This window comes from Chamaea fasciata, unplaced genomic scaffold (assembly GCF_029207755.1).
Source record: "Chamaea fasciata isolate MVZ Bird 193981 ecotype frontalis unplaced genomic scaffold, bChaFas1.0.hap1 SCAF_10, whole genome shotgun sequence".
In the NCBI taxonomy this organism is placed as follows: Eukaryota; Metazoa; Chordata; class Aves; order Passeriformes; family Sylviidae; genus Chamaea; species Chamaea fasciata.
This window is the reverse complement of record NW_027094095.1, coordinates 25,322,739-25,350,594: the sequence shown is the minus strand read 5'-3', so window position 1 is coordinate 25,350,594 and position 27,856 is coordinate 25,322,739. Positions and strand designations below refer to the sequence as shown.

General features: G+C 41.8%; 1 protein-coding gene across 1 annotated transcript in view; it reads left to right on the top strand.

The window, feature by feature from the left end:
- The window catches only part of AGBL4 (AGBL carboxypeptidase 4), an 882,078-nt gene that overhangs the window by 765,199 nt on the left and 89,023 nt on the right, over positions 1-27,856 (top strand). The window contains 1 exon segment of the mRNA XM_066192785.1: positions 23,927-24,079. Within this exon segment, the coding sequence (XP_066048882.1) occupies positions 23,927-24,079 (153 nt within the window).

The following is a 27,856-nucleotide window of genomic DNA, read 5'->3' as shown; positions in this document are numbered from 1 at the left end:
AGGCTCCAGCTGAGTCCTGCCTGCTCTTGTAAGCAGGGAGCACTGAGACCTTGTGACAAGTTTTCCAAGCTGGGGCTTTGGGATGTAGAATTTCCCACTCTACATGGGGCAGAATAAACTGGGTTCCAGAGGAAAAGCCCCACAGAGTGTCGTAGAAACACTGAAGGGTTCAGTGTGTGAACACCAGCTCCCAGCCGGAGAGCAGGGATGGATGGATGTCTTTGGGGAGAGGTTTTTCAGGGGAGAAAATCTCCAGCTGTAGAGAGCATGCCTGAGGTGAGGTGAGAGGTTGTATGTTTGGAAGGACACGTAGGAACTAATCAAGTGTACTCTGTTTTCTTGAGCCCGAGCCCATTCTGACGACTATTCAGGGTATTGAAAAGTTTGCTGCTTCTCCTGTTGGAGAGCTATTTAAACACTGGTGCAAAGAAATGACCATTTTTAAATTCCTCAAATACTTCCAGGAGCCACTCTTGGCTTTATTTGTGATCAAGGAAGAGCCTGTAATGATGGGTGAAAAGTAGAGTCCCAGTGAAAAGGAAGGCTTTTCTTAAGCTATGGTTTCTTGTAGAAATATATCGCTTCTTTCAAAATATTAGACAGACTGCTAGACCTGGAGTGGTTTCCCATTTGTGCACAATTTTAATTTCCTGTTCTGCATTTAGCCTCAATTCTTATGGTGGTTTTGCTTAAGAAATTTAAGTATTCATTGAAATTTCTTGAGCTTGACACTCCTGTTTTGGAGTGAAAACCTGCAATAATTCTGCCTTTCCCTATGCCGTGAACTTGCCTTCTCACATACCTGAAGGGAGGCAAACATCACAAGCTGTCAGCCCTTCTTTGCCTTTGCAAATAGGGATGGATCAAAGCTGTGGGTTTATTTAGTTTCAAAATACATAGTTTGGCTGCAGAATGGTTTGTGGACTTTGAAGCACAAGTTCCCTTATAATTGCTCTCCATCTTTATTGAAGTAGTCAGCATTTTTTCAACAGAGTCTTTTGATTTTCATGGTTTCTTGGCACAAGTATTAATAACTGAACCACCACAAGAGCCCTGACTCATGCCATGCCTTTTTTCCATGGTCTCTACATTTTCTTCCTGAGGGACATCATGAGATAAGGGCCCCACAGCACGAGGTATGATTGGAGTTTAGCCCTCTGTATTTTTATTGCAGACGGCCCACACATACTGTGAAGTTTTATCCACATAACAACATTGGTGGCAAAAGGAAAAAGGAAGCAGTGAGAACTCTAGTTTCCAAATGGTAAAAGGGGCAAGGACTTTTGAACTGGCTGTTTCACAAATTTTTCTGTATGGGTGTGTGCTGTGTCCCTCAGTCCCCCCCCTCTGACACAGCACCAAGTCTGGTGTGAAGGGCACCAGAGTGATGTCTTCTTTTTGTCAGGAGAGTGGGCAGTGGGAAAGATGCTCGTGCACACCGTGAGCTTTCGGGCTGTCCTGTCTGTCCTGGGACAGCTGAGATCCAAGAACAAAGACACCAATTTTCCTCCATGTTCAGAAGGCATCTCTCTCCTCTTCTGTTTCGTTCTGAGGCGGGGAAGCCTTGCTCGTGCCTTAGTATCGCATCGCTATCCCTTTTATTTTCTTTGTGATCACCGCTGGAAATTTTGCCCGATTAGAAGAAACTTTTACCTCTATTAAGCCCCCGAATCTCCATCAAGCATCTGATAGACTGGGCCCTAACGGCAGCCGCTTTACTTCTTTTCAGGCCCCATCCATCAGGCTGACAGTGACTGCCGATGGGCCAGTCATATTGTCTATATTTCATACACAAACATCAGGCCTGCTGACAGCACTTTGCACACTCGGAAATTGCTTTTGCTGTGAGCTGAATTTCAACTAGAGCTTTTTTGCTGGCTCCATCTCTCAGTGTTTATGACCCTCAGGAGCAGAGGAACTGCTGTGAATAGATAATGCTGAAAGCACTCTTGTAGCACAGAAGGTTTCATGTCTGAAGTATTTAATGTTTACAGCAAATTTGGTGTTTGTTAATTTGCATTTTTATTCTTTCCTTAAAGAACTGTCACCTTATTCTTCCGCCTGTCCTTTGTACAGATGTGTGGCAATTTGTGCTGGGGGGCTGGTGGTGTGGGGGGAGAGAGGAGAGGAGGTGTTAAGGGGTTGGAAGAAGGCTGGGTAGAGTTACAGAATGCTCCGTGGCTTAGGCAGCAATCCTGATTAATGCTGCTTCAAAGCATGGGGAAGGAAGGGCTTCCAAGCTGTGTGGAGCTACCCCTTTGCTCTACATTGAAATAACTTTGACAGACTACACATCATCAGTTTAAAAATCACATTAGCATACAGGAAAAAGACTAACCTGGAATGAATGGTATCTGCTGGTCCTTTCAGAGAACAGGCAAATTATTTTCATTACTGGAAAGGACGGATCACTGCTAATAAAAACACCCCTCCCAGTGGGTGAACTGTATTTCTTGTGGGAATAGAAATACTTCTGCTGGAGCCCAGTCATTGTGTTTGCACATTTACATGGTTTTGCACTTGGGCTGGTGCACAAGGGACTGTGGGTGTTAGTGGGCAGCCCTGAGTCTTTATCTATATCCACTCCAAGTGTTCTCACAGGAAAAAATGTGTTTATGCTCACCTCTATGTTTGATCCAGCTATCCTTGAGAAAGTGTGTGCTGGGAGTCACTCAGGAGCGGACGAGGAGGAAATAAAGATGGCTCTTTAGAAAGTTATGCAGCAGTTTCAGATGAACTATGGAGGTCACATAGATTAACCCACCCCTACCAAAAGTTCCCCAGGCAATCAGTGCTCTGGCTGGCCAGGCAGTTTTATAAGGACTGTAAAGAATGTACAGAGACATATCCCTGTAAAACCAGCTCTTACCTGGAAGCTCAATGAGCCATCAAATTCAGGAGAAGAGCAACCATTTCTTGGGAAAATGTAATGTTAAGTGTCTCAAAATTAAACTCCAAACCAGTATATTTTGGTGTGCAGCTACAGTAACCTATGTTCAAGTAACATTAAGGATAAATTGCCAGAGTAAAAACCTCACATTAAAAGGAAAAAAAAAGCCATCTAGCCCTCAGACTTTCCCAGTATCAGGAACAGCTTATTATATGTAGTTGAAACAGAACGGTTTTTGAAGTGTTATTTCTTTCAGTTGTACTAATGTTTTGTTGTTTCTTTTTCCTTTGGTTATTTTTCCCAGTCTGGAGAGAGCTAGAGATTTGACTGGCTAGTTTACATACGTGCAACAGATTTAATTGTCATGCTTTAGTTCAGTGATCTTCTGTTTGGGTTGCAAACTATAAAGGGTAACATTTAATCTCAGTGTTCTTTTTTTACCAGGCCTGAATGACATTTGTGTTAGTGATTTTTGGGGGCTTTTTTTTTTCCCCTACCCTTTTACATTTTGATTTTTAAATGGAAACTGAATGTTGTGCCTCTAACTTCCTGACAGGGTTAAAGAATGACACTTCTATTTCAAAAATAATTTGACTATCTGAAAACTGATTTTCAAGAGACAGTATTTTATTGATGATATGCTGTATGACCTTTTGCATCATTATTGTTGAGATACGAGAATAGAAGGAGAATTTCCTGCATTGATTGAACCTTAGGTATGAAATATTAAATACAAAGTAGGGGTAATTTCTTAAGTAAACAGCACCTTTTCAAATAACATTTTTCTGGATGTTCTTTTCACCAATAATTCTTGCACTTCCACCCTGGACCACAAGAAAAGGGTGTTGTGTTTAGGTGTGTGTAATGGCAGCCTATATATGGTACAGCAGTTCCTGTTCTGATCAGCAGCCCTTTGAATTTGCACTACTGTGCACTATGGAAAAGCGTCTTCCACGAGGAGGTGGAGATTTATGGAGATTAGACAAACTGGTTTCTGCAATGCCCATTATATGAGTGAGAGCTGAGGGAAGCTGGGTGATTTGCTGAAGGTCAAATGCCAAGCCCATGTCAGAACTGAGAAATCAATGCACATGTCATTTCATGAGATGGAAGCTTCTGCCTCTTTTGTTTCTGCTGGCTTGGGAACAGTGGAGGCAGGGCATCCTGAAGTATTCCCTGTAGCAGAAGTATTAGGAAACAACAATCTTCAGTGTGTGATAAATGAGCACAGTGACTTGGGACCCAACCAGAGAAATCCAAAAAAATATCAGAGCACTGGGAGCTATGTTCCCAGGCAGCTGACACTGCATCCTTATATCCAGTTGAGCGGAATGGAGCCAAAATTATGCCTTCGTGTTGGAATACTTCTTTAAATCTCTGCCCCAAATGGAAGGAAGCAAGGTTCCCAGTGTACAGTGCAGCAAATAGCAAGGTTGCTGAATAGTTTCCCTGAAAACCAGCTTCTTTCTGCTTCCTTTGTCTGCAATGATCAGTGGTAGAAGCTGGGCTTGACTATGAAGGCTTCTCATCTCCCCTAAACTAATTACTTATCCAGAAGAAGTAGAAGAGATGGGTGACCTCCCATCTCCATGTCATTTTTGTAGTTACAACCTCCACGTTCACTCTGCTTGAAAACAGGGTCTAACATGGAAAAGGTTTCAGTTTAGCACCTGGAGCCTCTTCCTACTCCTCCGAAACAAGAACAGCAGCAGAATGGGCAGAAATCAAAAGTATTGGTTGGCTTTTCCTCACATCCTGCGTGACCTTGGGCAGGTTGTTTTCCCTCTGGGACTTCGGTTGCTAGGCTGCAGTGTGACCCTGCCCACTTAGTCAATTGGTGAAGGGTTTTAAGACCAGCCAGAAAGTGCCACAGGGAGCACAGGCACGTTGAACAGCAGCCACAGCTATCTGTGATACTGACTGAGCCTTGTCCCACTGGGAACACGGTGGTGGTGGCTTGTGGCACATGGAACAACAGGCTGATAGATTGAGAACCCATCATGGGAGTGTCTCTGTGATTGCACTATAGGAAATCTGGAAGCATTCCTGAGCTTTCTCTAGCTGCAGTGTGAAGGAAGAGGAGGGATGGACAGTGATTATACCATGTAAGTTATGATGGGCCTGCCTGCGGAAGACAGAGATTCAACCACTTCTCTCTCTGATAAATCTGCACACAGCTGTTAGAACACAAGTGTTTGTGAAGCAGCAAAACAAGGGCTCGATGATGGGTTTTATCAACTTCCAAGTTCCTCAGAGAGCAATAGGTGACTTTTGGGGGTCATGGGGACTTTCAGATGTGGCTTTCTACCACAGTAGGAAGCATAGTAGTCAAAGGCAGTAGAATATCCTCCCGATCCCCTTTGATGTGGAGGATGTGTGGCAGGTTCCACCTTGGCAGGGAATCTCATTAGCTGTTGCTGGGAGGAAGCAACACAGTTAAGAAGCTACTCAAGCTCCCTCTTGCCTCTCATCATGTTAGCCATTGGGAGGCAATTTTCTTTTGTTGTTTTATGATCCTTAGAGATGAGTCGATGATCACAGCTTTGTTTCCTGAGTAAGAAGAAAAAAAGGGTTTGAGAGGTGTTGTTCCCCCTCCCCCCAGCCCTTTCCTGGTATTTGAAAACTATTTTTCCAGGCCCTGTTTTGATAATACCAATATCTATAATATTTATCTGAAATACTGTGACGCCCCAAACAAGTTGTGTTCTGTTTATGAACACTGGAACTTCATGGCTCCTCTTCCCCTTCAAACATTTATGTTTATACAGTTTATCTTTAGCATTAAAAATAACCTTTTCAATCTCTGAGAAAATTTCAGTGATGCTTTTTATGTCATACACTGCAACGCTTCCATTTTAATTGAATCATTCCTAATCAGTTGAGTTTGCTTAGCAAGTACATGTGGGAGACTTATTTTTCCCATAGATAAAATAAGACTTTATTTCCATGTCAAGGGGGTTAAGTAAATTTTGCCACATCATTATTAGTCTTTATATTTTCTTGATGATTCTACAACATATGACAATAAATTGGTTATGGAAGGGAGATCTTAAAGGTGTGCAGTTCGCATTTTTTTCCCCTGGAGCATTCCTCATTATTGATATGTTCGTACAGTTAAGATTTACATCATTGATTAGTGTGATTTAGAGTGTCATGGCTTCGCATTCTTTCAGCCTTTCCAGCAAAGCAAGCAATTTAAAGTCATTGCATGTGATACAAGATTTCAAAGCAGTAATTCAGCTGCAGCATTATGTTTGATCCACTGTTTACTGCTGTAACAACTGGCAGTTTATAAACTCAGATTAAAATGATGAGAGATCTAGAAACTCCTATAAACCCTAATGAAGAAGTAGTGTGTGAACACCCGTGATTGTTTTGTGCAGATTTTTCAACATGCTCAGGTATTTGGGAGTGTTCACTGATGTGCGCTCAGCCCATAAAGTGTAGACCAGTTATCCAGGGAGAGTTCAGAGTTGGAGGGTTTGTTCACGTCTTTCTCACAGATAATTTTATGCAATCTGAGTATCTGCCTATCTGCAGTACATCTCTGCTCAAAGTGTGAAAGTGAACTGCAGTTTTTTATTTCCTCCAAGCCAGATAGTTATTTAGATTATCACTGGGTGTCGTATCGTGTAGGGCTTAACAGTGCCACAAAACATCACCGTCAGAAACGAGACACTGCAGTGGATGGACTTTAGGTCAGACTGTGTCAAGCAATCTTTAAATCCCTAACCATGTCCATGCTGTTCAGGAACTGGAATGGACCTTTTTGATTCTGCCACTGGACTCAGATCTTTCATAGCCCCAAATTGTCATTGTAGAAGTTTTTAAAGTTTGTCTCAGCTGGAGCTATTTCCCTGGCTTATCAGATATTACATTACTACTGTTCCCAGAGAACTAAAATTTCCCCAGGTCCTTCCACGCAGCCTATCCGTAACATACCTGTTGACATGAAAACAGAAGTTTAAAAAAATGTAATTCATAAGAGAAGTCTAATTATTTGTGACGTTTCATCCATCATGTCCTAAGCTTCTCCAGAGGAAAGTAGTAACATTTCGTCTCCTTGACAGCAAACAACACACTGACGAACTGAAAAATGTTCTGCTATATTTCAAACTGTAGTAAACTGAGTAAAGAGCAAGTACAAAATAAATAGCAAGAGTAAAGAGCAGGAACCCACATAAGTAGGGGGCAGAAGCTTGGCAAGCTTTCTAAAACATTTCTCTTGGGTTAAAATACAAAACAATCCTTCAAAAATAACCAGAACATTTCAGGGTAAGCTATAGCAGTGCCACTGAGCCCAGTCTGCATTGACTTTCCTGACCACTCCTGGGAGGAGGTGCCTTGGGCAGCTGTGGCAGCACAGTGCAGGTGATGGAGACCTGCAGCCCCTTAGAGAAGACAGCTTGACACAGGGTTTTAGGATATCCCCCAACTCCCCACCTCCAGCCTTTCAGGACTGCAAAAGGAGAGTTTCTGTTATCTAAAGGGAAGAGCAAGTCTAGGAAGCCTGGCCTCCTAATTGTTTTATTTTGAAGATGATGCCTAAGCTCCTGAAGAATTTCTGTCAGGTCATACCCAAACTGACTGTGCCTCTGAAGGCTCTCCCTGGGACATGCCAAATTCCCCACACTGGCCTGCTTTCTCTCTTCTCCATCAGGCTTGGATCAAGTTTTGGTGACCATCTGTTCATGGGTGACCAATCTCTTTTTTCATGGCTCCTGTAGTCTTGCTTACAAATCTAGATGTCTCTGCTCCAGAACCTGCAGGTCTCTCCTGCCTCAGAAAAAAGAGAATCTCTGTCAGTAACCTAGATTCCTACACACTTGGATACTAACTCACACCGTTTTCCTGGGAACTCGGAGATCTCATGTCTGTGAATCACGCAGGTTCCACCCACTGATGGAGTGGGAAGGTCATCTGTGCTGGCACATCAAGCTCCTCAGCTGGGTTCCAAACCCTTATTGGTATCCTCTTGGCAGATCTCATGTTCTTTGTCATTTAAACAAAGCAACGTGCAACATCCCAAAGTAGGATATCAATCAAATCTTCCATCTGAGAAGTCTAATGTTGAATAATAATGAGTTGGAGATTTTGGAAGTAGTTTGGATGTACTTAATGTTTTGATCTTTTATTTTGGAAGAAATCCTTACATGTAGAAGCTCCAGCACAGTACTTCTCCTTTTAACTCTGAAAGGCTGAGATTGTTCTTTAAGGAAAAGACAAGTTTATGCAGCCGTTCCTAGTCTTTCACAGGGTTGAGGCCCTTTCATTTCCATTCTTTTTCTTCTTTTTCCTTTTCTGTTATGCACACACACACACACACACACACACACACACACACACACACAAACTCAGGAGTACATCATGAGCCGAGCTGTATTTTCTGTTTATTGCCACCAGGTTAATAACAGTAATGGTGCGAGGAGAAAATGAAGTGTTATGTAAAATCCTGCATTGCAGATTTCGGTGCTGATGCAAAGAGCTCAATAAAGTGTAACACTTTAATCATGGAGATAAAAATCACACAGCGGCTTCACAGTCTTCCAAGATGCAGAGCCTTAAGACAAAATAGAAGCAGGAGAGAAAGAGAAACCGACAATATTATTGAGTCCCAGAAAACTTAGGCAAGAAAAAAAAGCCCACTTTCTTTCCTTTTGATGCTTTGATTCAGTTTTTATATTCACAAGATAAAAAACTGAAAAATGTGTGCATATTAATTTTCTGGTATTAAGAGAGTGAAATGCCACAGCTTTATATACAACCCAGTGTCATTTACTGGAACCTGGAGAGCCCTTGAAAACAAAGCAAAAAATGCTCTCACCACAAAGAATAAAACCTATTAACCAGAAGAAAAACAATAAAAGAAAAAAAAAAAAAAAGAAAAAAAGAAAAAAAAAAAGCCAACACTCAGAACATGGTATGATGATATGTATTGGTTTTTCCAGGTAGGTCAGCAGCCCAGCACAGTTTTAGCTATGGTGGTTTGAGTATTAATTCATCATGGTGGCACAGAAGAGGAATCAGGCTTGGATGGTGCTTTGCTTCTCTTCATTGTTACTGTCCTTTATTTGTCTGCTTCCCAGCTGCAGATTAAGATTGTAATGTTGTCAAATTACTGCACATAAAGCTGTAGGCTGTTGGCTTGTGGGGTTATTTTGGGGTGGAGGAAGAGTTATGTGAAGAAGAAATTCTTGTGTGCAGGAAAATTTGGGGAGGTAAAGACATGGAGTGCTCTGCTAAAAAGTTGGGACAGTGCTACGGACTGTGTACCTTCAGGCTGAACCACTTTCCATGAAGGACCTGACTACAGTTGTGTGCTGAGCTTATTGTACTTTGAATAATATTTCTAAAAGTCCTTTTCCCCACAAACTGGTTATTGAAAATAATACAAGAATATTTATTTCTTGCAAAGAACACAAAAAATTCGGGAATACCAAGTTTAAATAAAAGTGCTTCAGGTAACTCAGAGAAGTGTCAGGTAGACTCAGTGGCCACCCAACCACCCCAGAAGATGCTTCTTCACAGCAGAAAAGCCATTCTAGAGAAGTTCTGCATTCAGTATGAGATGTAATTCAGCTTTAGTTGGTGCCTGCTCTTTGGGATCAGTTGCCACACCTTGGAGGAGCACAGCAACTGGCTGAGCCCTGTCCAGCCCTCAGCAGGACGAGCAGGAGGAAGGGGTCAGTATTTTATCTTTATTGGGCTTGTTCTGTCCCAAAGCTCACATGTCTGCAGCCAGTTAGCACTGCCTGTTTCAATATATTACACTGCTCTTTCCTTGGGTTAAGATTCAAGGTTAATTCAAGGGCATGCTAATTCTTGCCAGGGCTTGAAGGTAACCCAGAAGATTTCATGTTTTCACCAGCTGTGATAACCATGTGCCGAGTTTAGGAGCACTGATTGAAAAACTCCTACAGAGGCAGAGTCAGGAGTATGTTTCAGTGGCCTTTGGTGTCTGATAAACTCTGTCATCACTGCTTACCTATGATATGCACATCATAAAGCGTGCCTGATTACATGGCTGGCTTTAGCCAGAGAACATGAAAGCTGACATTTTATATTGCTTTATATCCTCTCATCCAGCTGAGTTCACTTGTGTGGAATTAACAGATGTCAGATTTGGACATTGTGGGCATGGATGCCACTAGAAATGTGTAAATAAACCCGCCCTTGTGTAGTATTATTAAAACACGTCATGGTCGGAAATGGCAAAGAAAAGGGAATGTTTCATTGGATCCTGTGATATTTTCAGGAGAAGTCAGGGTTGAACCAAGCTGATATCACTTGGAGGTGAAATCTTATCCTAAGGGTTGCCTGAAGTAAAAATCTCCTTCTTTTTTGCTGTGATAAGTCTGTGTCCAGAAATAGCATTACAGCAGCTGTAGTAATGGCATAGTGATCTCAGCACTAACTTAATGGTCTGCTTCTTATTTGGGGTAAAGGATGCTGGCCCACAGCTGTAGAGAGGTGTGTTTGGGAAAGGAGGCATTGCTCATCTATTTCTTGTGCAGACTCCTCACACTATTTGGATTAGTACCATGTGGATACCAGTCAAGTCAGTGCTCCAGATACAACCAGATACTCCCAGATGCTCCTGGTTGTTTGAAGAGAAAACTGAGACACAAGTTCTTCATATGTTGTGATTTCTGTCCTGCTGGCTCACTTAAACTCCTTTTAATCTCAGGATAATTCAGATTTGATTGCTTTAACATATTCCATTCTCTTGAACTTTTTTCTTAATGCGTTTAAGTTGGGAACTGCTAGAAAACCTGGCAGCATTTGTTGCTTAAACAATGGATTCTTGTGCAGTTTGTGAGATTAACAGAAAGAGAAACTCTCCAGAGACAGAGGGACCAATGAGATGATGGGTGAACATCAGAATACATGTCCCAGTAGCAATGTGATTGGGATAGCTTCTGGTCCTGGGAGTCTTGAAACTCTGTTTGCAACTTTAAAAAGAGTGAGTCAGTAATTTCCTAGTGCTGGGTACGGAGAGATAGCGCATTTGCCTCCCAGGCATTTAGATTTTGTGTCTGTGCCTTTTCCAAACAGTTATTACTGTTCCTGGGGGTTTTTGTGGTTTGGTTTTTTTTTTTTTCTTTTTTTGGAGGGTGGAGCAGGGGGAAGGGGGGATTTGGTTTTGGGGGTTTTTTTGGTGGGGAGGGGAAGGTGGTTGAAGGTTTTTTGATTGTTTGTTTATGGGGTTATATACATGCATTTCACTCAGTATAAGACAAGAGAAACTGTTAAAAGCTTTTAAAATCAGACCCTACAGTGGGCTGGTTGGATCTGTGGTTAACCCTTGTTTTAAAAAACGTGAGGTTAGCATTTTGCCTCTGTGTCCTTTTAACACTGTGGATCAGCTCTATGTTAGCAAAAGCCAGAGAGGAGAAATCCAGCCCAGAATTGAATGAGCTGCTACTGCACCTTTCCATGGACTAAGATGGCATTGTCTGAGCACATTGCTTGTACTTGTAGTTGTTTGATAGACTCCCTGCTTAAAATCAGTAATTATTCTCCTCGCCAGGAAATAAACAAGAAAAAAGAAAAGAAAAAAAATTAAAGGAAGGTAATTGGTAGCAAGCTTTAAGGGTCATCACAGTATTTGCGTCCACTTTGATATTTTACAATGGCTTTAATGCCATGCAATTATGGACTTGTTTTGAGTCTTCTCATTTTCTCTAACAAGCAGACCACCTCACATTTTAAACATCTGCAGTAATTCTGGCAATGAAGCCAGGGCTATTGTAGCACTGCAGTCTCTAAAATTGAAGTGATTTTCGGTTGGATAGTGATCCACTGTACATCTGGAAATGTAGGTGTTGCCCTCAGGGAGCTGTATTTGGAATAATTTCCTCCTCGGGAACAGGACACAATGGGATCACAGCTTCTCCTGGTCTCAGCTGTTGAGCAAATCTGTGTCAGGCCTAGTAGCCAGTGCTCTTTTCCCCTTGATCAGCTGGGCTTTGGTCTTTGCTGAGTTGAACATTGTTCACTAAATGAATAGCTCTCAGAATGCAAAGTTCACCTGTTATCCGTCCATTTAGGAAAATTGAGAGTTTTTAATCTTTTGTGCTCTGCATTCAAGAGATGAGAGAGAGGAAAAAACCCAGCTAAATGTCTCCATTTATATGTAAATTTTGACTTTTCAAGTCTGACAAAGTGGGGTGTTTGTTTTTATAAACAATATATATATATATAAATAAAAGCCATGGAATTGAAAGAACAATACCCTGCTCTTGTTGATTTTTTTTCCCAAATAGTAATCTTTGCTCTCATCATGCTACATACTTTTTATTTTGTTGTTTCTCTTTCCTTTAAAACTAATTTTGCTGTGAGAACAAGAACAGAGGATCATTAGGAGGAAATACTCTGGCACTGGCTTGTGCAGAGAAAACATGCCATCTGCCTAATGTGCTTCATCTTGTGTCAGTCTAAGATGTGTTGTTTGGGTTTAACATGCCAGTCACTAGCCTAGAAAGAGAGCAGGCAGGCAGCAGCTCTGCCACATACCCCAGCCAGGGCTCCAAATCCTGCCTGCTTTTCAGGGGGATAGGGATATGATACAGGCCACAAAATTTTGGACAGAAAATGCATCACCTACCATGTCCATGTACATGAGCGTCCAAGGGGCATTTGTGCAAGGTACAGAAGTAGTTTGGGTTATATTTTTCAGCCTTCATCATATCAGACTAAGGGGCAAAAGCAAAGACCCAGCCTCAAAGTGGGGTTTTTTGGGGGTCTGGCCAGGCTCAGGTATAGGATAGGACCACCTTCTTTAGCAGATGTTTCCTCTTCCAGTGACAGCAATCTTTTCTGATAGATGGATGGTGCATGTCTCAGCTGGGTGAATGTGGCTGGTTGTATTTTGTTACACAGTGTGTAATAAAGATTTTAGCTTATTTTTTTATTAAGAAAAGACGTTGGCAGACAGCTTTAAATGTCTGCCTAAGGACAAAATGAACTGAGTTTTGTAGATAGCTGGGGTTTTTTTTCCTTAATAAATAAATAAATGGAAAGATTTTTATGTTGATAATAAAAATAACTAATGCAGAGCTTCTTCCACTAGTGCCTGGAGACATGGACAGATGTGGGATTTTGAAGGGATAAAGAATTGAAATCTGTTGGCAGGTAGTTGCTATGAAAAAGCCTATCCTTCCTGCTTCTTATTACAGACCAATATTCAGCAAATGAAGAGTCTCTGAGAAAGTTAATGATGACAGGATCAGGTTCCAACCATCAGAGATAGCAGCAACCTCCTTCCTTCAGAGAAATCCAAAGTTAAAGTATAGCTCTGGACTTTCTCCGACTCACAGTGTGGTGTGTGGGAGTGTGGAGGGGAGGAAACTGTCAGGGAAACTATGGAAAAACACAGCAAGTTCACCAAAAGTTTGCTTTGCCCATGAGTTGTCTGCCAAAGTTTTGTGCGAGACTTTGCTGTGCTGCTGTTGCGTGCAGTTGGTTTCTGCCTTGCAGTGTGGTCTGTGGTTGGTGTAAGAGGATAAGACTTGTTTTCTCATGTTTATTCTCCTGATTCTCTTCCTCAGACCACTGCAAAGGGAGTGAGTGGCTCTATGGGGCTTATCTGCCTGGGAGGGTTAAATCACAATATTGTTCACAATGCTCAACCTGAAAACTATCAGTGATAATGCAACATTTAGGAGAGAAAAGATAGAATGTTGATCTGATTTATTTACAGTTCAGAGCAAATTGTTTTGTTGTCCATTACAGGCAGCTATAACAGATACAGAGAAGGAGGATGAAAACAAGTTCAAAACAGTTGTACTTAAAGATACATTTTTACACACAGACATCCTAATAAAGGTGACTATTTACACATATAGAGGAAAAAGCATGCAGAAACTGCTTAAATCTCTAAGTCAACCATTGATCATGTGGGTCAGCTGCTGCTGTCTAGGGTGGGAAATATCCTTCTTCTGAGTCCTACCATACCTTTGTTAGGTATGCCCTGGTGGGTTCTGTTGAGATTGTCACTTGTTTTCTGCAGCACTGTGCTGAATCTTGAGTCCCCGACCTTCTGCGAGAACAGAATATTCTTTCTGTTTCAAACAGTAAAAAATAGTGGTCCCCAGGATGTGCTTGCAGGGGAGACATTGTGCTTGAGATTGTGACTCTACTTACAGGCACAGTTACCTGCCCTGCTGTTGGACAGGAAGAGGACAAGGTGACATTATCTTACAGAACCTTACACCACAGAACCACAGAATGGTTTGGGTTGAAAGAGACCTTTAAAATCATATCATCCCTGAACCCTGCCATGGGCAGGGACACCTTATACTAGTCCAGGTTGCTCAGAGCCCCATCCAACCTGGCCTTGAACACTCCCAGCGATGGGGCATCCACAGCTTCTCTGGGCAACCTGTGCCAAGGCCTCACCACCCAAACAGTAAAGAATTTTTTTCCTAAAAATCCTCTATCTAACCAAAACCTCCTCTCTTTAAGTTTGAGCCATTCTCCCTTGTCCCTGCACTGCACATCCTTGTCAGAAGTCCCGCTTCAGCTTCCTTGTCAGCCTAGGGAGGTACTGGAAGGTGCTATAAGGCCTCCCTGGAGGCTTTCCTTCTCCAGGCTGAGCAACCCCAGCCCTCTCAGCCTGTCTTCATGGGACAGGTGCTCCATCCCTCTGAGCATCTTCATGGTCTCCTCTGGACTTGTGCCTGCAGTTCTGTGTCATTTTTGTGTTGGGGGCCCCAGAACTGTTCAGAGCACTCCAGATGAGGTCTCAAGAGCAGGGTACAGGGGAAGAATCACCTCCCTTGACTGCTGGCCACACTGCTTTTGGTGCAGCCCAGGACACCTATTGGCCCAGTAGGAGTAGGGGAATATTAGAGAAAAAAGTTTCAGAAACATCTGATGCTGATAAAATGCCCTGGAAAAGGCATGATATGTTGTGCTTTCAGTTGTAATGGCAGACCCTTCCACAGTGTCCATTACATTTTAGCTTTTATAGCACTGTGCAGACCATAAATACTGCTAGATGTAAAGCTCAGAGTTTACATCCCACAGTTTGGTACAAAATGTTACACTGAGCTATCTCTGAGTAGGACAAAGCCAAGAAAACCTGTTCTTCCAATTGTGGATGAATCATGGGTCAGCAAGACAATACCTGGGTCAATTCTGTTTTGTATTTGCATGTCATGCCTCCCCTCAGCATTTATGTCTGCTGCCTAGTCCCTAATCTCTTTCGGTGTCATTGTGTTCCTGTTTATCAGCTTTCATTTTTATCTCTTCCTGGATGTGCTTGCTGCTCACCCTGAGCACAAGCAAGGAAAAGAAAAGCTCAACCTGCAAGGGAACAGAACAAGACAAATGACCACGGACAGCTTCTGCCTGTGGCCAGGCTGTGCCAGGAGGGTGAACAGAAAGAGTTGGTTTGTCTTCCAGCTGTCAGTCCCCTGGTAAAGCATGTGCACAATGTCCATCCACAGCATTCCTGTCTTCTCAAGCAGGTGCACGCCCACCTAACCTTTGAATGACACAAGTGGTGGTGTTTCCTTCCACCTGACTGAGCAGGTTTGCAGTTTCCATCCAGATAAGGATTTTGTTTCTTGCCCCACAGAGATCTATGTAAAATAAAAGAAACCCTTACAGGTTCTCTAATAGGTCCAACTAATCCAGTTTTCTGGGTATATCCAGAGTAGGTGGGAAAAGACACTCAGGGGCCTGCTTAAAATATTTTACATCTGTAAAATGGACCTTTCCCTTTGATGTCCAGCTTATAGTTCCCACTGTTTTAGGGCTTGTTGAACTGAAAGCTTTATACAGATCAGCATCTACCTTAGAATAATTCGTCTAATCTCTTTTTAGAGATTTAGTTTAAACTGTAGAAATTCACGTTTTCACCACAAATCAACACCTTACCTTTTTAAGAACTACAGAGGTCTCATTCTGCAGCATAAATTAAAGTGTAATTGGAAAATAAGAACAGTGGTGCTGCATCAAACCCAAGGTCTATTTGGCTCAGAATCTTAGTGCAGATGCTAAGGAATAGGCTAAGAAGAGAGCAAGGCTTCTGATACTGTGTAATTTGGGGATTTTCTGTTCAAAGAGTTGTGTTCACTGCTTTGAGTGTAATAACATAATTTTTCTTTGAATTTGTCTAATTGATCTTTCTGTTCACCTGTTTTTTAGCCAAAATCTGGTGGCAGTGAGTGCTGCAGTATAAGCTAATTTAAAAAACACTTCATTTTGTTTGCCTTTGGTCTTCTGCCTGATGACTTTATATTCTGCCAGCTGCTACTTATTTAGTAAGAAATAGTGAGTAATGATATATATTATTAGAGAGACTAGAGAAACTGGTAGTTAAAGAGTTTGATTTGCCTACACACAATTTGTCCAACTGCAAGAGTTCCTAGGAAATTAGGGGACAGGGAGTCATAACTCCTAGCCATTGTTTTTAGTTTACCACTCTTTGCCTTTGTAATTAGAGGAGAGGCAGGCAATGTCTTTGGGCCTTATTTATGTACTTGTAAAGTCTGTGCTCCTTGGTCCAAGGGTTCTGCAGAGGTATAATTAAAAGTTAGTGGTAAAACACAAAGCTATTAATACTGCTATGAAGTGAATAGTTGAACAGGAATTCTTGACCTTAATATAGTTGCAGGCATATAAGCAGCAATTAATGATGCCTGAAGACATTAAATGACTTGTGTATTGTCACACAGCAAGCAAGTGGCTGTCTAAGGAACAGCACCAAGGCGTGCTAAAACCTTCAATACAGCTACTTGGGAGCATTTCAGCTGAGAGAACCTTCACGAGCAGACCAGAGCTAAATTTAATTATTCAGTGAAAGCATGGCCATTTAGATATTTCTGTTTCATAACCTAATTTTCTTGCTTTAATTATAAGAGAATAAGTAACAGTTACTGCCTTAGCTTCTCCCTGCCTTTCCTTTACTCTCACTTTCCCTCTTGCTTTCTTACTTTTATTTGTCCGTTCTCTTTTATAGTAGGATTTCTTCCCTCTCCTAAAAAGCTGTTGATTCTTTTGCCACTTGTCTTTTCTGAAGAGCCCTCTTTCTGTAGAGCCAATGCTGTTCAGTAGCAGAGGAATGAGCAAGGTAGGATTTCTAAAGCTTGTTCTGTGGGTCATCTGGTGGTGACACAAGTGGTGTTTGAGATGGGCAGAGCCAAGTAAAACCAGCAAAGTTTGGGGTGAGGTAGTGCCCCAAGATCCTGTTCAGTTCCACTGGTTTTTTTCTAATAATTCAGGCAAGGAGAGATTTCAGAACTTGTGAAGGTCAAAAAGCAATGGTGCTGAGTGTATGTGCATGTTTGCTTCATATGAGGGACAGAGGAAGGAGGAGACAGATCAAGGACTGTCCTTCTTCAGACTCACAGTTTTGGCTTGAGGTCAGACCCTAAATCCATAAGAGTTTATTTTCTGGTTCAGAATCATTTAGGGAAAAAATTATACAAGAATTGTCCATGCAGCTGAGCCAAAAGTCTTGTCTAAACTTGATCTGGGTCTTAACATTGTCTCTTTGGCACCTCTCTAATTTAATATGTATTTGAACAGAAGTGGCTTCTTGATAGAGCCTTTCACCTCCAGGTCACCCTTTCAAATCCAATTCAGGCCTGTCATGACCAAATGTTGCTGCCATCTGACGGCTCTTCTGTGTCCTGTGTGAATTGCTGGCTGCAGTCCAGGGGCTGGTGGACAGGTGCCTGAATTGCAAAAACTGCCAGAGCTGACACTAACTGGACGTCTCTGCAGAGGGGTCAGGGTGAATCAGCCTGGCAGATGAATTAACACTTAACTTGTACACACTGTGATGCTTTGTGTCTTCAAAGTGCTTTACAGACGTCAGCCAACCCTCAGGAGGTGTTGTTATCTGCACTGGCAGGTGAGAGAAGCAAGCAGATAACAACCCAGGATCAGAATATGCATGTTGCTGACCTCCCACTCTGAGGCCAGGACTCTGAGTTGAGCTCCTTTTGGGGTGACTGATGGGCACACCAGAGCAGGGTTCAAGTTCCTGTTCTTCTGTGGAGAAAAGCATCCCATTTTTAAGGCAGGTAGGAAAGCAGTACTGATGGGCTTCCATCCTTTCGCTGAACCATAGAGCAACAGAGGTCTCTCAACCACTTTGAGGCTCTAGGTCATGTCAGATTGCTCCTGCCTTTAAGAGGTATCATTATTTATCATTATTTGCCATGAAACATGGTTGGTAAATAGTTACCATTGAATAGCAATTGGGTTGGAGTGGTTCATTCTGAGGGACAACAGCTCCTGGAATACCATTGAAATGTTCTGAAAAAAATGCTTGCAGTGTTATGAAGAACTGCTGGAAGGCCATGCAGAGTTTGTGGCACATCAGTGGTTGCAAGCTGCTTCTGCAGGGACACCTAAAAGGCATTGTCAGACTGTAAAGGTGTGTACAGAAAAAGCAAAATTGTCTTTTGTGCTTCATATCAGTGAGAACAAGAGTGGTTATAAACTGGCATGTCCCTTTCTCTGGAAGCAAGATGAAGAAACCTTTTTTTTCTTAAGGTTTTTAAAAATAGTAACTGCCTTTCCTACTATTAATTTCTTGTGTAAATAATTGCTGTTGTTGCCATGGTGTTTACAGAGGTGAATGAGCAGGTGGTCCGTGAGATGATGAATGGAAGGAGAAAGATGTTGTCCCTATGGTTACAAAAGGGGAGTGCTATAAATCTGAAATAGTGCCTCAAATAAGGTGTGGCTTGCATTGTCTTAAAAAACTGAGGATGATTCTATAGGACTAACTTGTCAAAGGTTGTATAATGGATAGCAGAGGAAAATATGGAATTATTTAATGGTTTTTGGGATGGTAGGGAAAATATGGGGAGAAGGTAGAGGTAAAAAAAGTAATCCGGGTAAAAATCATCTTACCAGGTATCCAAATCCAGGCATTTCGAACTTGAAAATGTATACCATATCCAGACAGTTTGAATTCCACCTCAGGTTCCCTTGGAAAGTCAGAAGGAGAAAAGTGTCACACATCTCCAAAGAATGGTTCAAAGCCCTGGGCAGAATTCAATCAGGCTGAAAAGGGAAGGGGTGGTGCTTTGTAGCTGAATGTGGACTGTTGGCCATGTGATGCCGAATGGTCAGTTTTCCTTCGTTTTTCTAAGGAGCACATTGTGCTCCTGCACTTTCTGGTGTCACCACTGTAAGCATTGCCAAAATAACTAATCCTGAGGTAATGATGTGTTTATGTCAAAAGGGAAGTCTTGGAGACACATGCAAAATTTTCTTTAGAGGTATTTTTTGAGGAATTTTTCTTCTGAGAGATACCTTAGGAAGCATCAAAGAGCCATTCTTCTGGGAATTTCTGAATGTCTTCTGAATGAAAAGGGACAAACCCCTTCTGCTGAGCCAGCTGTTGAATGTCCATTTACTCCAAACAGTGGTTTAGCAGCAAGACTACAAAGTCTGCTGGAGGTTGTTCTCTGCTTTGCAACAAACGACAGTCCATGGTTTTAGCAGCTTGTATAAAACATGGCAAGGAGTTTATCCCATCCCCTATATGAAATATTGGAGTGGAGAAGCCTTTTGGATGCCTCTCTCTCTAAACCAATTGCTATGCCCAAGAATTAATAAAATCCATATTGAAGTGACAGCTGGTGGACAGAGCTGGCTTCTTCCTGCATCACTTGTCTCTCTAGTGGCTCATGTTCTGGACTCAATGCACATTTATCCTTTTATTACGGCATTTATGGACTTCTGTTTATTTATTTATTAAACCTCTGTTTTCTTAAGAATCATAATTGCACTCTTCAAAATCTAAGTTTGGTCATATCAGCACTAGCTAATAACAAAGTTCTTTCCTTTTACTCTTTAATTACTGCCTTTCCAAAGGCATTCAGTGAAGGAAATAAAAATGCAGACAAGTGAGAATATATTTTCTCAAAACTTTCCGTGCCATCATGAACCACCTTCTGTACTACTTCAACTATTTCCTCTCTTGACGAGAGTTGTTTTTTCTTAATTCATGATTTCTTTCATTTTCACCACCCTCTAATTTATATGTACGTTTCTCAAGCTGACAGAAACTTCAGACTGACTCAGTAGAGCAGTGGAAAGTGTGTGTCACAACAATAGGGATCCAAACGAACTTTAGAGCAGAAATACATTTGCTTGTTTATTTATGCTGGGTTTATATGGTAAGTGGCAAGAAGAGATCAAAACCATTCTTTTCAAGGGAGAGAATCGTGTTTTCCAAAGAAGTGGGGTTCAATCATTGTCAGTCTAGTAAGTGATTTCTGTTTTGAGACTCAGTGAAAAGAAAGACCAAATCTGCCTTTGTTTTCTGGAACTCTGTAACCTGGGTCACCCAGGTAATTACAGCTTTACTTAAGAAACAGTGTGAAAGAGGAAAACTCTGCCACTGCTTGTAAGCACAAAGAAAAGACACTTGAGAGAATTAAATTGCATGATGACTTTTATAAAGCATCTGAATCATTTTGCATTCCACCTCTAAAGCAGAAAATGATGAGTTTAATATCATATTGTAGGATGTACCTGGTAAGTCTCTCAGAAGGCAGCTGTGGCATCCAGAGCTATTTGAGCCTAGTTATTCATTATTTTCTGCATAAAGGCTAAAGAAAATGAGTGACTATGAGACTTTGAACCACGTCTAAATTTATTCCCCTCTCACTTGCAGGTGCTGCAGCAATAGAAGCCCGGATGGGGGTGGGTTGTGGTGTGTAGATACTGGCAGATACCCCTGGGGTATGACAGAAGGTAGCAGTGGGTTGTGTGTTTGCATGTGCTCATGTAAATGCAAGCATATGTTTATTTACTTCACTCTCCCACTAAAGTTCTCCTATCTCCAAGAGCAACAATTTCAGAAGGTCACCTCTCTGCTGACATTGCTGAAATTGCCATCAGTAGGTGACATTATGCATTTCATAAAATGTTAATTCTGTGATCCTACCTGAGTTGCTGGAGATCAGTAATTATGTCAAAATCTTTCAGAGAATCTCAACTGAAATATAAAACTCTATTCCCTTGCTTGAATTTTTAGGGGAAACAGTTCCTACATGTAAAGCACCTATGAATATGTATGACTCTAAAGAGCAAGAAGAAATACCTTTATTGTTCAGGAGCATAGCATAATCCTTATGAAGTTTGCATGCAAAAAAATTATCAGCTGCTTGGTCTACTACTTGAGGCACAAGGTGGCAAACTTTTAATGTCCCAGTGACTGGGCTGTTATTGTCCATTTAAAGGCCACAATAACTTTGTGTCTGGGAATAAGAGGACTTTTTTCCATTAGGAACTCATGTGTTATACCAACAATGCACTGAATTATTTTGTTCTGTAATGGAGAATGCTCAACATGTTTCCCTTTGATAAAGTAATGAATGTGAGGAGGAGAAATGTGAAACACTGAAATGCTGTTCTGCTCACACACAGCAGTGTCTGGAAGTAGTACATCTAACTGGCAATTACTCTAGCAATGTTTAAAAACATGCTGAATAGGATGGACAGTTGCAAGTTTGGACTAAATTTAGTGCACAGGAATATGTGAAATAGAGATTTTTATACGTTCAGTTGGAGGCTAAGGAACAAAGACCAGAAAAATCCTCAGTTGAATAGTCACTGTGGGCTAACTTAAGAAATTACTCTTTAATTATCTTGAAACAGGTGACTTGAAAAATGTTTTTGAACACTTATTTGGGTGACGAGCTACCTTTTTAATGTCACAGCTTCCAAATAAGGGATCTGGAAGCTTAATCTTTAGGTGAAGGTGACATCTGTGAAAGACACTGTTCCCTCACAAATAACCATTGCAACCAGATTATTTGAAAATGGTTTTGATGAACAGAAAAGATCTTCAAGGAAATTTCAGCATACCAGGAGACTTTCTAATATTCCCTGTGACACTTCTACCAACAATTTTTTTGACTGAGGGTCCTAGGGGAGTTTAGAAAATACTCCAGTGACACTGTGTTAGACTGGGTAACTTGATAATTGAATACTAAGCTGAGGCTTAGGTCCCTCATGTTCTGCAGGTGAATTTCTTGCTGAATAGCCTATGGAAAATTATCTTAGTAATCCGTGTCTCTGCATCTCTGTTTGTGGCCACCTTCTTTTGGAAGCAACTTGAAAACTATGAATGAATAAGTACCACAGATCCTGCAGTTTACACCAGCAATTTTATTTGTCTTAAATCACAAATTATTCTAGTCTATTGTTATATATCTCACTGTGCTTCTTGATTCCTTTCTGTTAGTAACTGTGTTCCTATAAAGAATTCTGTCCGGTTGTTCTAAAATAAGTATGACTTAGGTCACTGACTTCTGTGTGAAGGACATCCATGCTGTACAAATACCCAGTTTAACTAGATTATCTGCTCACTTCATCAAATCACTGTTTTGAGACTCTACAGCATGTTCTGTTTTATGGTGATATGCCAGCGCGCATCTGATCTCATCAAATTCTGTTTGTGATGGGGAAATTATCTCATGAAAATAGTATTACTTAATCTTGGTTTTTAATTTCTGTATGCTTGGAGAGGAAGAAAATCCTGTGTGGTGTTTCATCCTGTCAATGCTAATCTTTCTCCTCAGTGCTGTATCTCCAAATAGCAGATGTGTGCTTTATTGCAGGGCTGGTCCTCTACAGCACAGCAGAATGTTTTGGCAGAAGCAAACAATTTATTGTATTAGAGTCAAACACAATCAAATGTTCCCTTTCTTATGAAGCATGGTCAGATATTGATATTGCATTAGCTAACATTTTAACATAGCAGAGGCTTAATAAGATACATTATTACTCTCTCTAGGCTGTTTAATTAAACTAAACCGTCTCTGTGTATTATACATTGGTTTTCTGCCAGGGGGAAGTAAATCTGTGTTATATTAGTGTCACATACCAAATGATGTTCTCCCCCCATCAGAAGAGCTGACACTGCTGTGACATGAGCTGCGCAATCCAGCCTGCCTTCCTGTTACACTGAGAACACAGCTCAGTCTTCTCCAGCAGCCAGAGCAAGCTTTGTATGCAGCAGAAGAGACTTGTGGCTGCAGAGCTTCCTGCTGGATTTCAGTACAGGGAGAAGCACCATAAGCATTGTGCTGCCAACAGAGCTCTTCTCCATCCCTCTGCTGAGGCAGGGACACCTGAGCTCTGGGCACCAGGACAGCTCCAATGGCCCCATGCAGGCCAGGTGACAGGGATGGGCTCGTCACATCATTTGTTAAGGTCCAGAAGTTGTAAGAATTTGGGGAAACTGGGTAATTCAGTGGCATCTGCTCTGGGATCACTCCTTAGTGCTGGCCAGTGCCATCCACTGCTGCTGCTGGCACTGTATGCAGTGATCCAGGTGAACATTCCCTCTTTCCCACAGATGCCGTGGGAAGGGTGTGGGGAGAGCAGGCACTTCTCTGCTAGGGCGTCCTGCTGTCTTCTTTTAAAGCAAAAGTTGGTACAGAATCCTGTAGGGAGCTACAAGCAGAGAGGCATTCCAGGCACTTGCCTTGGAGAGTTGTTCTGTTGAGTTACTGCTGGAAAGCAGAGGAAGACAAAACATTTGCAGTATTTCTCCTTAATACAGAGAAATAAACTGCACAGGAACTACTAGAGTCTTTTTACACAATTTTGAGCCTGTTTCACCTGGCACAAAGGAACATCTGCATAATTCAATGCAGAACTGTGCAGAGATGGCAAAGCTATGCCCAAATAATCGTGCTCTAGAACTGGAAGGTGCATATTTTTATCACTGGCAGTAAGCCCTGTATCACAATGAAGGATGTTTTGGCTCTATTTCGCACAGTGTCCAATGTGTGCAAAAGGTTCCAATATTCTCAAAAAAAGGTAAATAAATGTCTGTCATGGTCCTTTGTTGTATTTCACATGCCCCCATGGAGAGGCAGGAATGGTTGGGTGCCTCACAGTGAGATCTTTAGCATGGCTCCCTGATGCTGGCACCATGGATGGGTTCAAGAATGGCAGGACTGGATTTATGGGAGGCTTCACCTGCATAACTCAGTTATGATTTATCTCGTGCTGAATGTTTTGTTGTTGTTGTTTTTCCCTCAACAGAAGATTAACCTGGAGTTCTATATCGACATCCATGCCCACTCCACCATGATGAATGGCTTCATGTATGGGAACATCTTTGAAGATGAAGAAAGATTTCAGCGACAGGCTGTTTTTCCCAAGCTACTCTGTCAGAACGCTGAAGACTTCTCTTATGTAAGTCATGTTTTTCTTAATTATTTTTTCCTAGGTTTTTTGGGGGTGGTTTGTTTTTTTGTGGGTTTTTTTTGTTTGTTTGTTTGGGTTTTTTTGCCTTTATGATAAAACTGGCTTTATTTGATTGAATGAACTTTATTTCAGTATGAATAAAAGGCTACTTAAAAATTTTATTATTGGCTACCAGCTTCTCTCTTATACTTACCTTATTCAGCAGTGGTAAGTTGTGATCTTATCTACTTCATGAGACACATGAACAAAAGCAGGTTTTTCATCCTCTGTTTAATAACCTTTGGTTCTGAATTACTGGCACACCCTGTTTTTCTCAGATCTTTTGTCTTTTGATCAACTGGATCAACTTTATTGTTCCATTGTTTATATTAATTTGTCAAAGATTTTATTTGTACACTCCAAATAATCATATGCAAATAGCAAATAGAAATAAAATTAATTAGCTTGAAAGAAAAGGTGAGATAACATCTGTTGAAAGTTGTGGCAAAGGGAATGTATGCTTTTGAAATTATTTGATATTACCGTAGAAAACTGTTCTGCAAGAGGATTTAGAATTGCCCAATACTTACCATGTGGAGAGTGGGAAAGGAGAAGTTGGGTTCAAGGAACAGCTTGTTCTTACCCAAGGAGACCTCAGTGATTGAGTTTCTGGTCTGCACCTGGTTGTCTCAAAAACACATTATGGGTAAGGGGCATTCACAGATCACAGCAAACCTGAAAACCTGCAGTTGACAGGAGTTGAGAGATTCTGTGCTCAAGTGTGGGATTTCTCTCTGCTGATGTGGGAGTTTAAGTGCTCCTCTTGGCACAAGCCTTGGTTGACAAGGGGGAAATCTTTGAGAAGATGATGCTGGAAATAAAAGCCAGTAGCTAAACAAACAGCACAGTCTCTCCCTTTTGACTCTCGAGTCCAAAGTTCCACCTAGGTGCTACTGGCACTGGGTGCATTCACCTTCCCCCTGGCATCCCACTGGTCTCTTGAGGCTGGAAGCTTTTCCCCTGCCATCCATCCTGGCCATTCTTCCCAGAGCAGCTGAGCAGATGGAAGTCTTGGAAAAAGGGACAGCCACAAAGTGTCTGACAGGTGGGGAGTGACGACATGTCCCCAGGTAGGAAGGTCTGTTGTCTTGTTTCCATCTCCAGCTGTGTGGGCTATGTGACTCCTTGGAAATATCAGGTGAAGAGAGGAAAGGAATCCAAAATGGGGGAGGGAAATATGCTGAAGACTTAAAATAGTGTATGTAAATATGCCCTACTGCCTCCTCAAAGGAAGGGGGGAAGTGCATCGTTAACATTACCAGGCTGGTGTTTGAAAGTGTGGGAATGGACCACTGTTGTTACTAATGAATTTTCCAAAGCTTCAGGAGGTCTCATTTACATTGTATGCTGCTGCGGCCATTTGTTGGGATTATAATACTTCAACAGCAGCACTTCAAGTGAAAACTGGCGGCTGCATGAAGTGTTGTCCATAATTGACTAGCTCCATGTCTTCACACAGCACAGAGACAATGTTCCATTATGTTATCCATTGACAGTATCATTGAAAAGATTACTCTCCTTAAAGCATCTGTCAACCTTGATTGATTTACAAGGGACAAAGCACTGAAAAGGTTTGAAGTGCGGGTACAATTTTTGCCACCGTTTAGCATACATAATGGTTCTCCTTTGATGTCAAAAGCTCATCTTCTATTAATAATGCAGAGGGCTTTTGAATGCAGGCTACTTGTATGGAGTTCCACACTAATAACCTACTTGCTGTGAAATGGGATTCACTTTGGAGAAGCAGTCATTTGGGTTTTACATGTTCGGAATGAATCCCAACTCAAAGGGATTTCTTTCAGTGCTCTGCATGATTGCAGCTGAGCCCTGCACGGGTTAGGGAAGGCAGGCAAATCCTAGTCTGCTCCTCCAGCCAAGAATCTGGCAGGAATCACGCAGCCAGATGCAAAGGAGCATGAACAACAAGCCTGGGATGATGCGATCAAATGCCTTGTGCCGTTTTGTCTGGCAACCTTCTATTAATATACTTTAGAGTGCATTTCATGCCTGGGCTGCTTTCTTCACCTGTCATTTCCAATAGGCCTTTTTATTTAAATGACAGTATCCAAGGGAGATGGGTGATTAGAGTAGGGGATGGGTAGGGGATTTGTACCCACACGGCTGTTATGGGACCAAAGGAGAGTCACCCTGTGTCTCTGTGCCCTGTCTGTTGGGCAAAACGGATGACCCCACAGCTCTCTGGAAGGCTGACTGTGATTCACAGGCATAAGTTGTGAAAGGGACCAGAAATTCCTCATTTGTACATGACTTCAGAAAACAGAGGCCTGCCTTTGGTTTAGCTGTCAGCATGTGAAAAAGAAAGTGAAAGAAGGGCCAGGATGTTTTACTCCCAGATAAATACATGAGACACTCTTGGGCAGCTGCCTGGGCAAAAGGGACAAAATCTGGAAGGAAAACATTTTATATTTTCAATATTTAAGAAGGATATTTTTAAACACTGGGGAGTAAATATAATCCATATGAAAGCTCTAACAGTGAAAGCTGGCATGCTCTTTTGAAAGGCTGACTCATTGCATTTTAGGAGCAGCTGTTGACACCATGTCTGAGTGCATTACACATCAGCCATGGCTTGGAGTAGTTGCAGTTTTTGTGGAGATGTTCTTCATTTGACCTTTCTTGTTTGGGAGAGTGGATTAGTCATAAGGACCAGACACAAGCATTTGAGCATTTCAAGAACCTGCTAGTCTTAGGGGTGGCTAATATTGACCTTTGTGACAGTATTAGAGGAGACCATCTGTTCTCTCTGGTTCATTTAAAAGAAACAACTGCAGCCATTCTTGGGTGGCTTTATCACTTTGCAAAGATTGTTTTTCTTTTCAGTTAAAGGATAAAGACCAGCCAGAGGTACTTGGCCTGATCTGATCTCTTTGTTGTTTCCATTTTTTTTTCTTTGGACTCTGAACTGGTGGCACTGGGGATACATTTGAGTTCTCATTTCATTTTCTTGTATTCAGCCTCCCAGCAGAGAACCTTCCTTAGAAACACTGCTTGACGTTTGTGTGCCAGGGCTAGCCAAAGACCCTGATAAAAACTTGGGGTCCATCATGCTGGGTAACTGTTAAGGAAGTCCACAACCCTAAAAGCTTCCAGTCATGCTGAGAAAGAGATAGAAAGTGGCTAAGAAATTATTTGTTTGAAAAAGTAGGAGAATAGAACTCAGATGTCCCTAGTGCCAGTCTTGTTCCTTTGTCAGCAGTTCCCTGTCTTATATCACACTCTAGAGTGAAGTCTCTGGACAGCAACCCACCCAGTTTCCTTTAGGGGAGCATGTTGTTAACTCCAGTGCCATAACACTGTGACCCTAAAACATGTTTTAGAGACTATCTCAGCACTATAAGAAGATGCAGATATGGAATGATTTGCACTAATACTTTTTGTGGTGGTGTTTTGTTCCGTTGCTTGTTTTTAGTTTGGATATCAAACACAGAGCAATGAAGTAAAACATTTTAATCTCTTTATATCTTCTGCAGCCTTTCTTAGAGCCACAAACTCCAGGTCTGCTGTTCCCATTTTCACAGCATTCCCCCCCCCCCATCCAAGCTTTCTTAGGGAAGATGTGTTTGTTCCAGCAAACCTCCTCCATTCTACCCATGGCAGCCTCTCTGGGCTGTTATGATTTACCCTGTTGGATACCTCCCTCTGAAGGCAGAGGTGGTGCAAGTGCCTGAGGTAGTAATATCAACATTGAATGATCAAATCCCAATA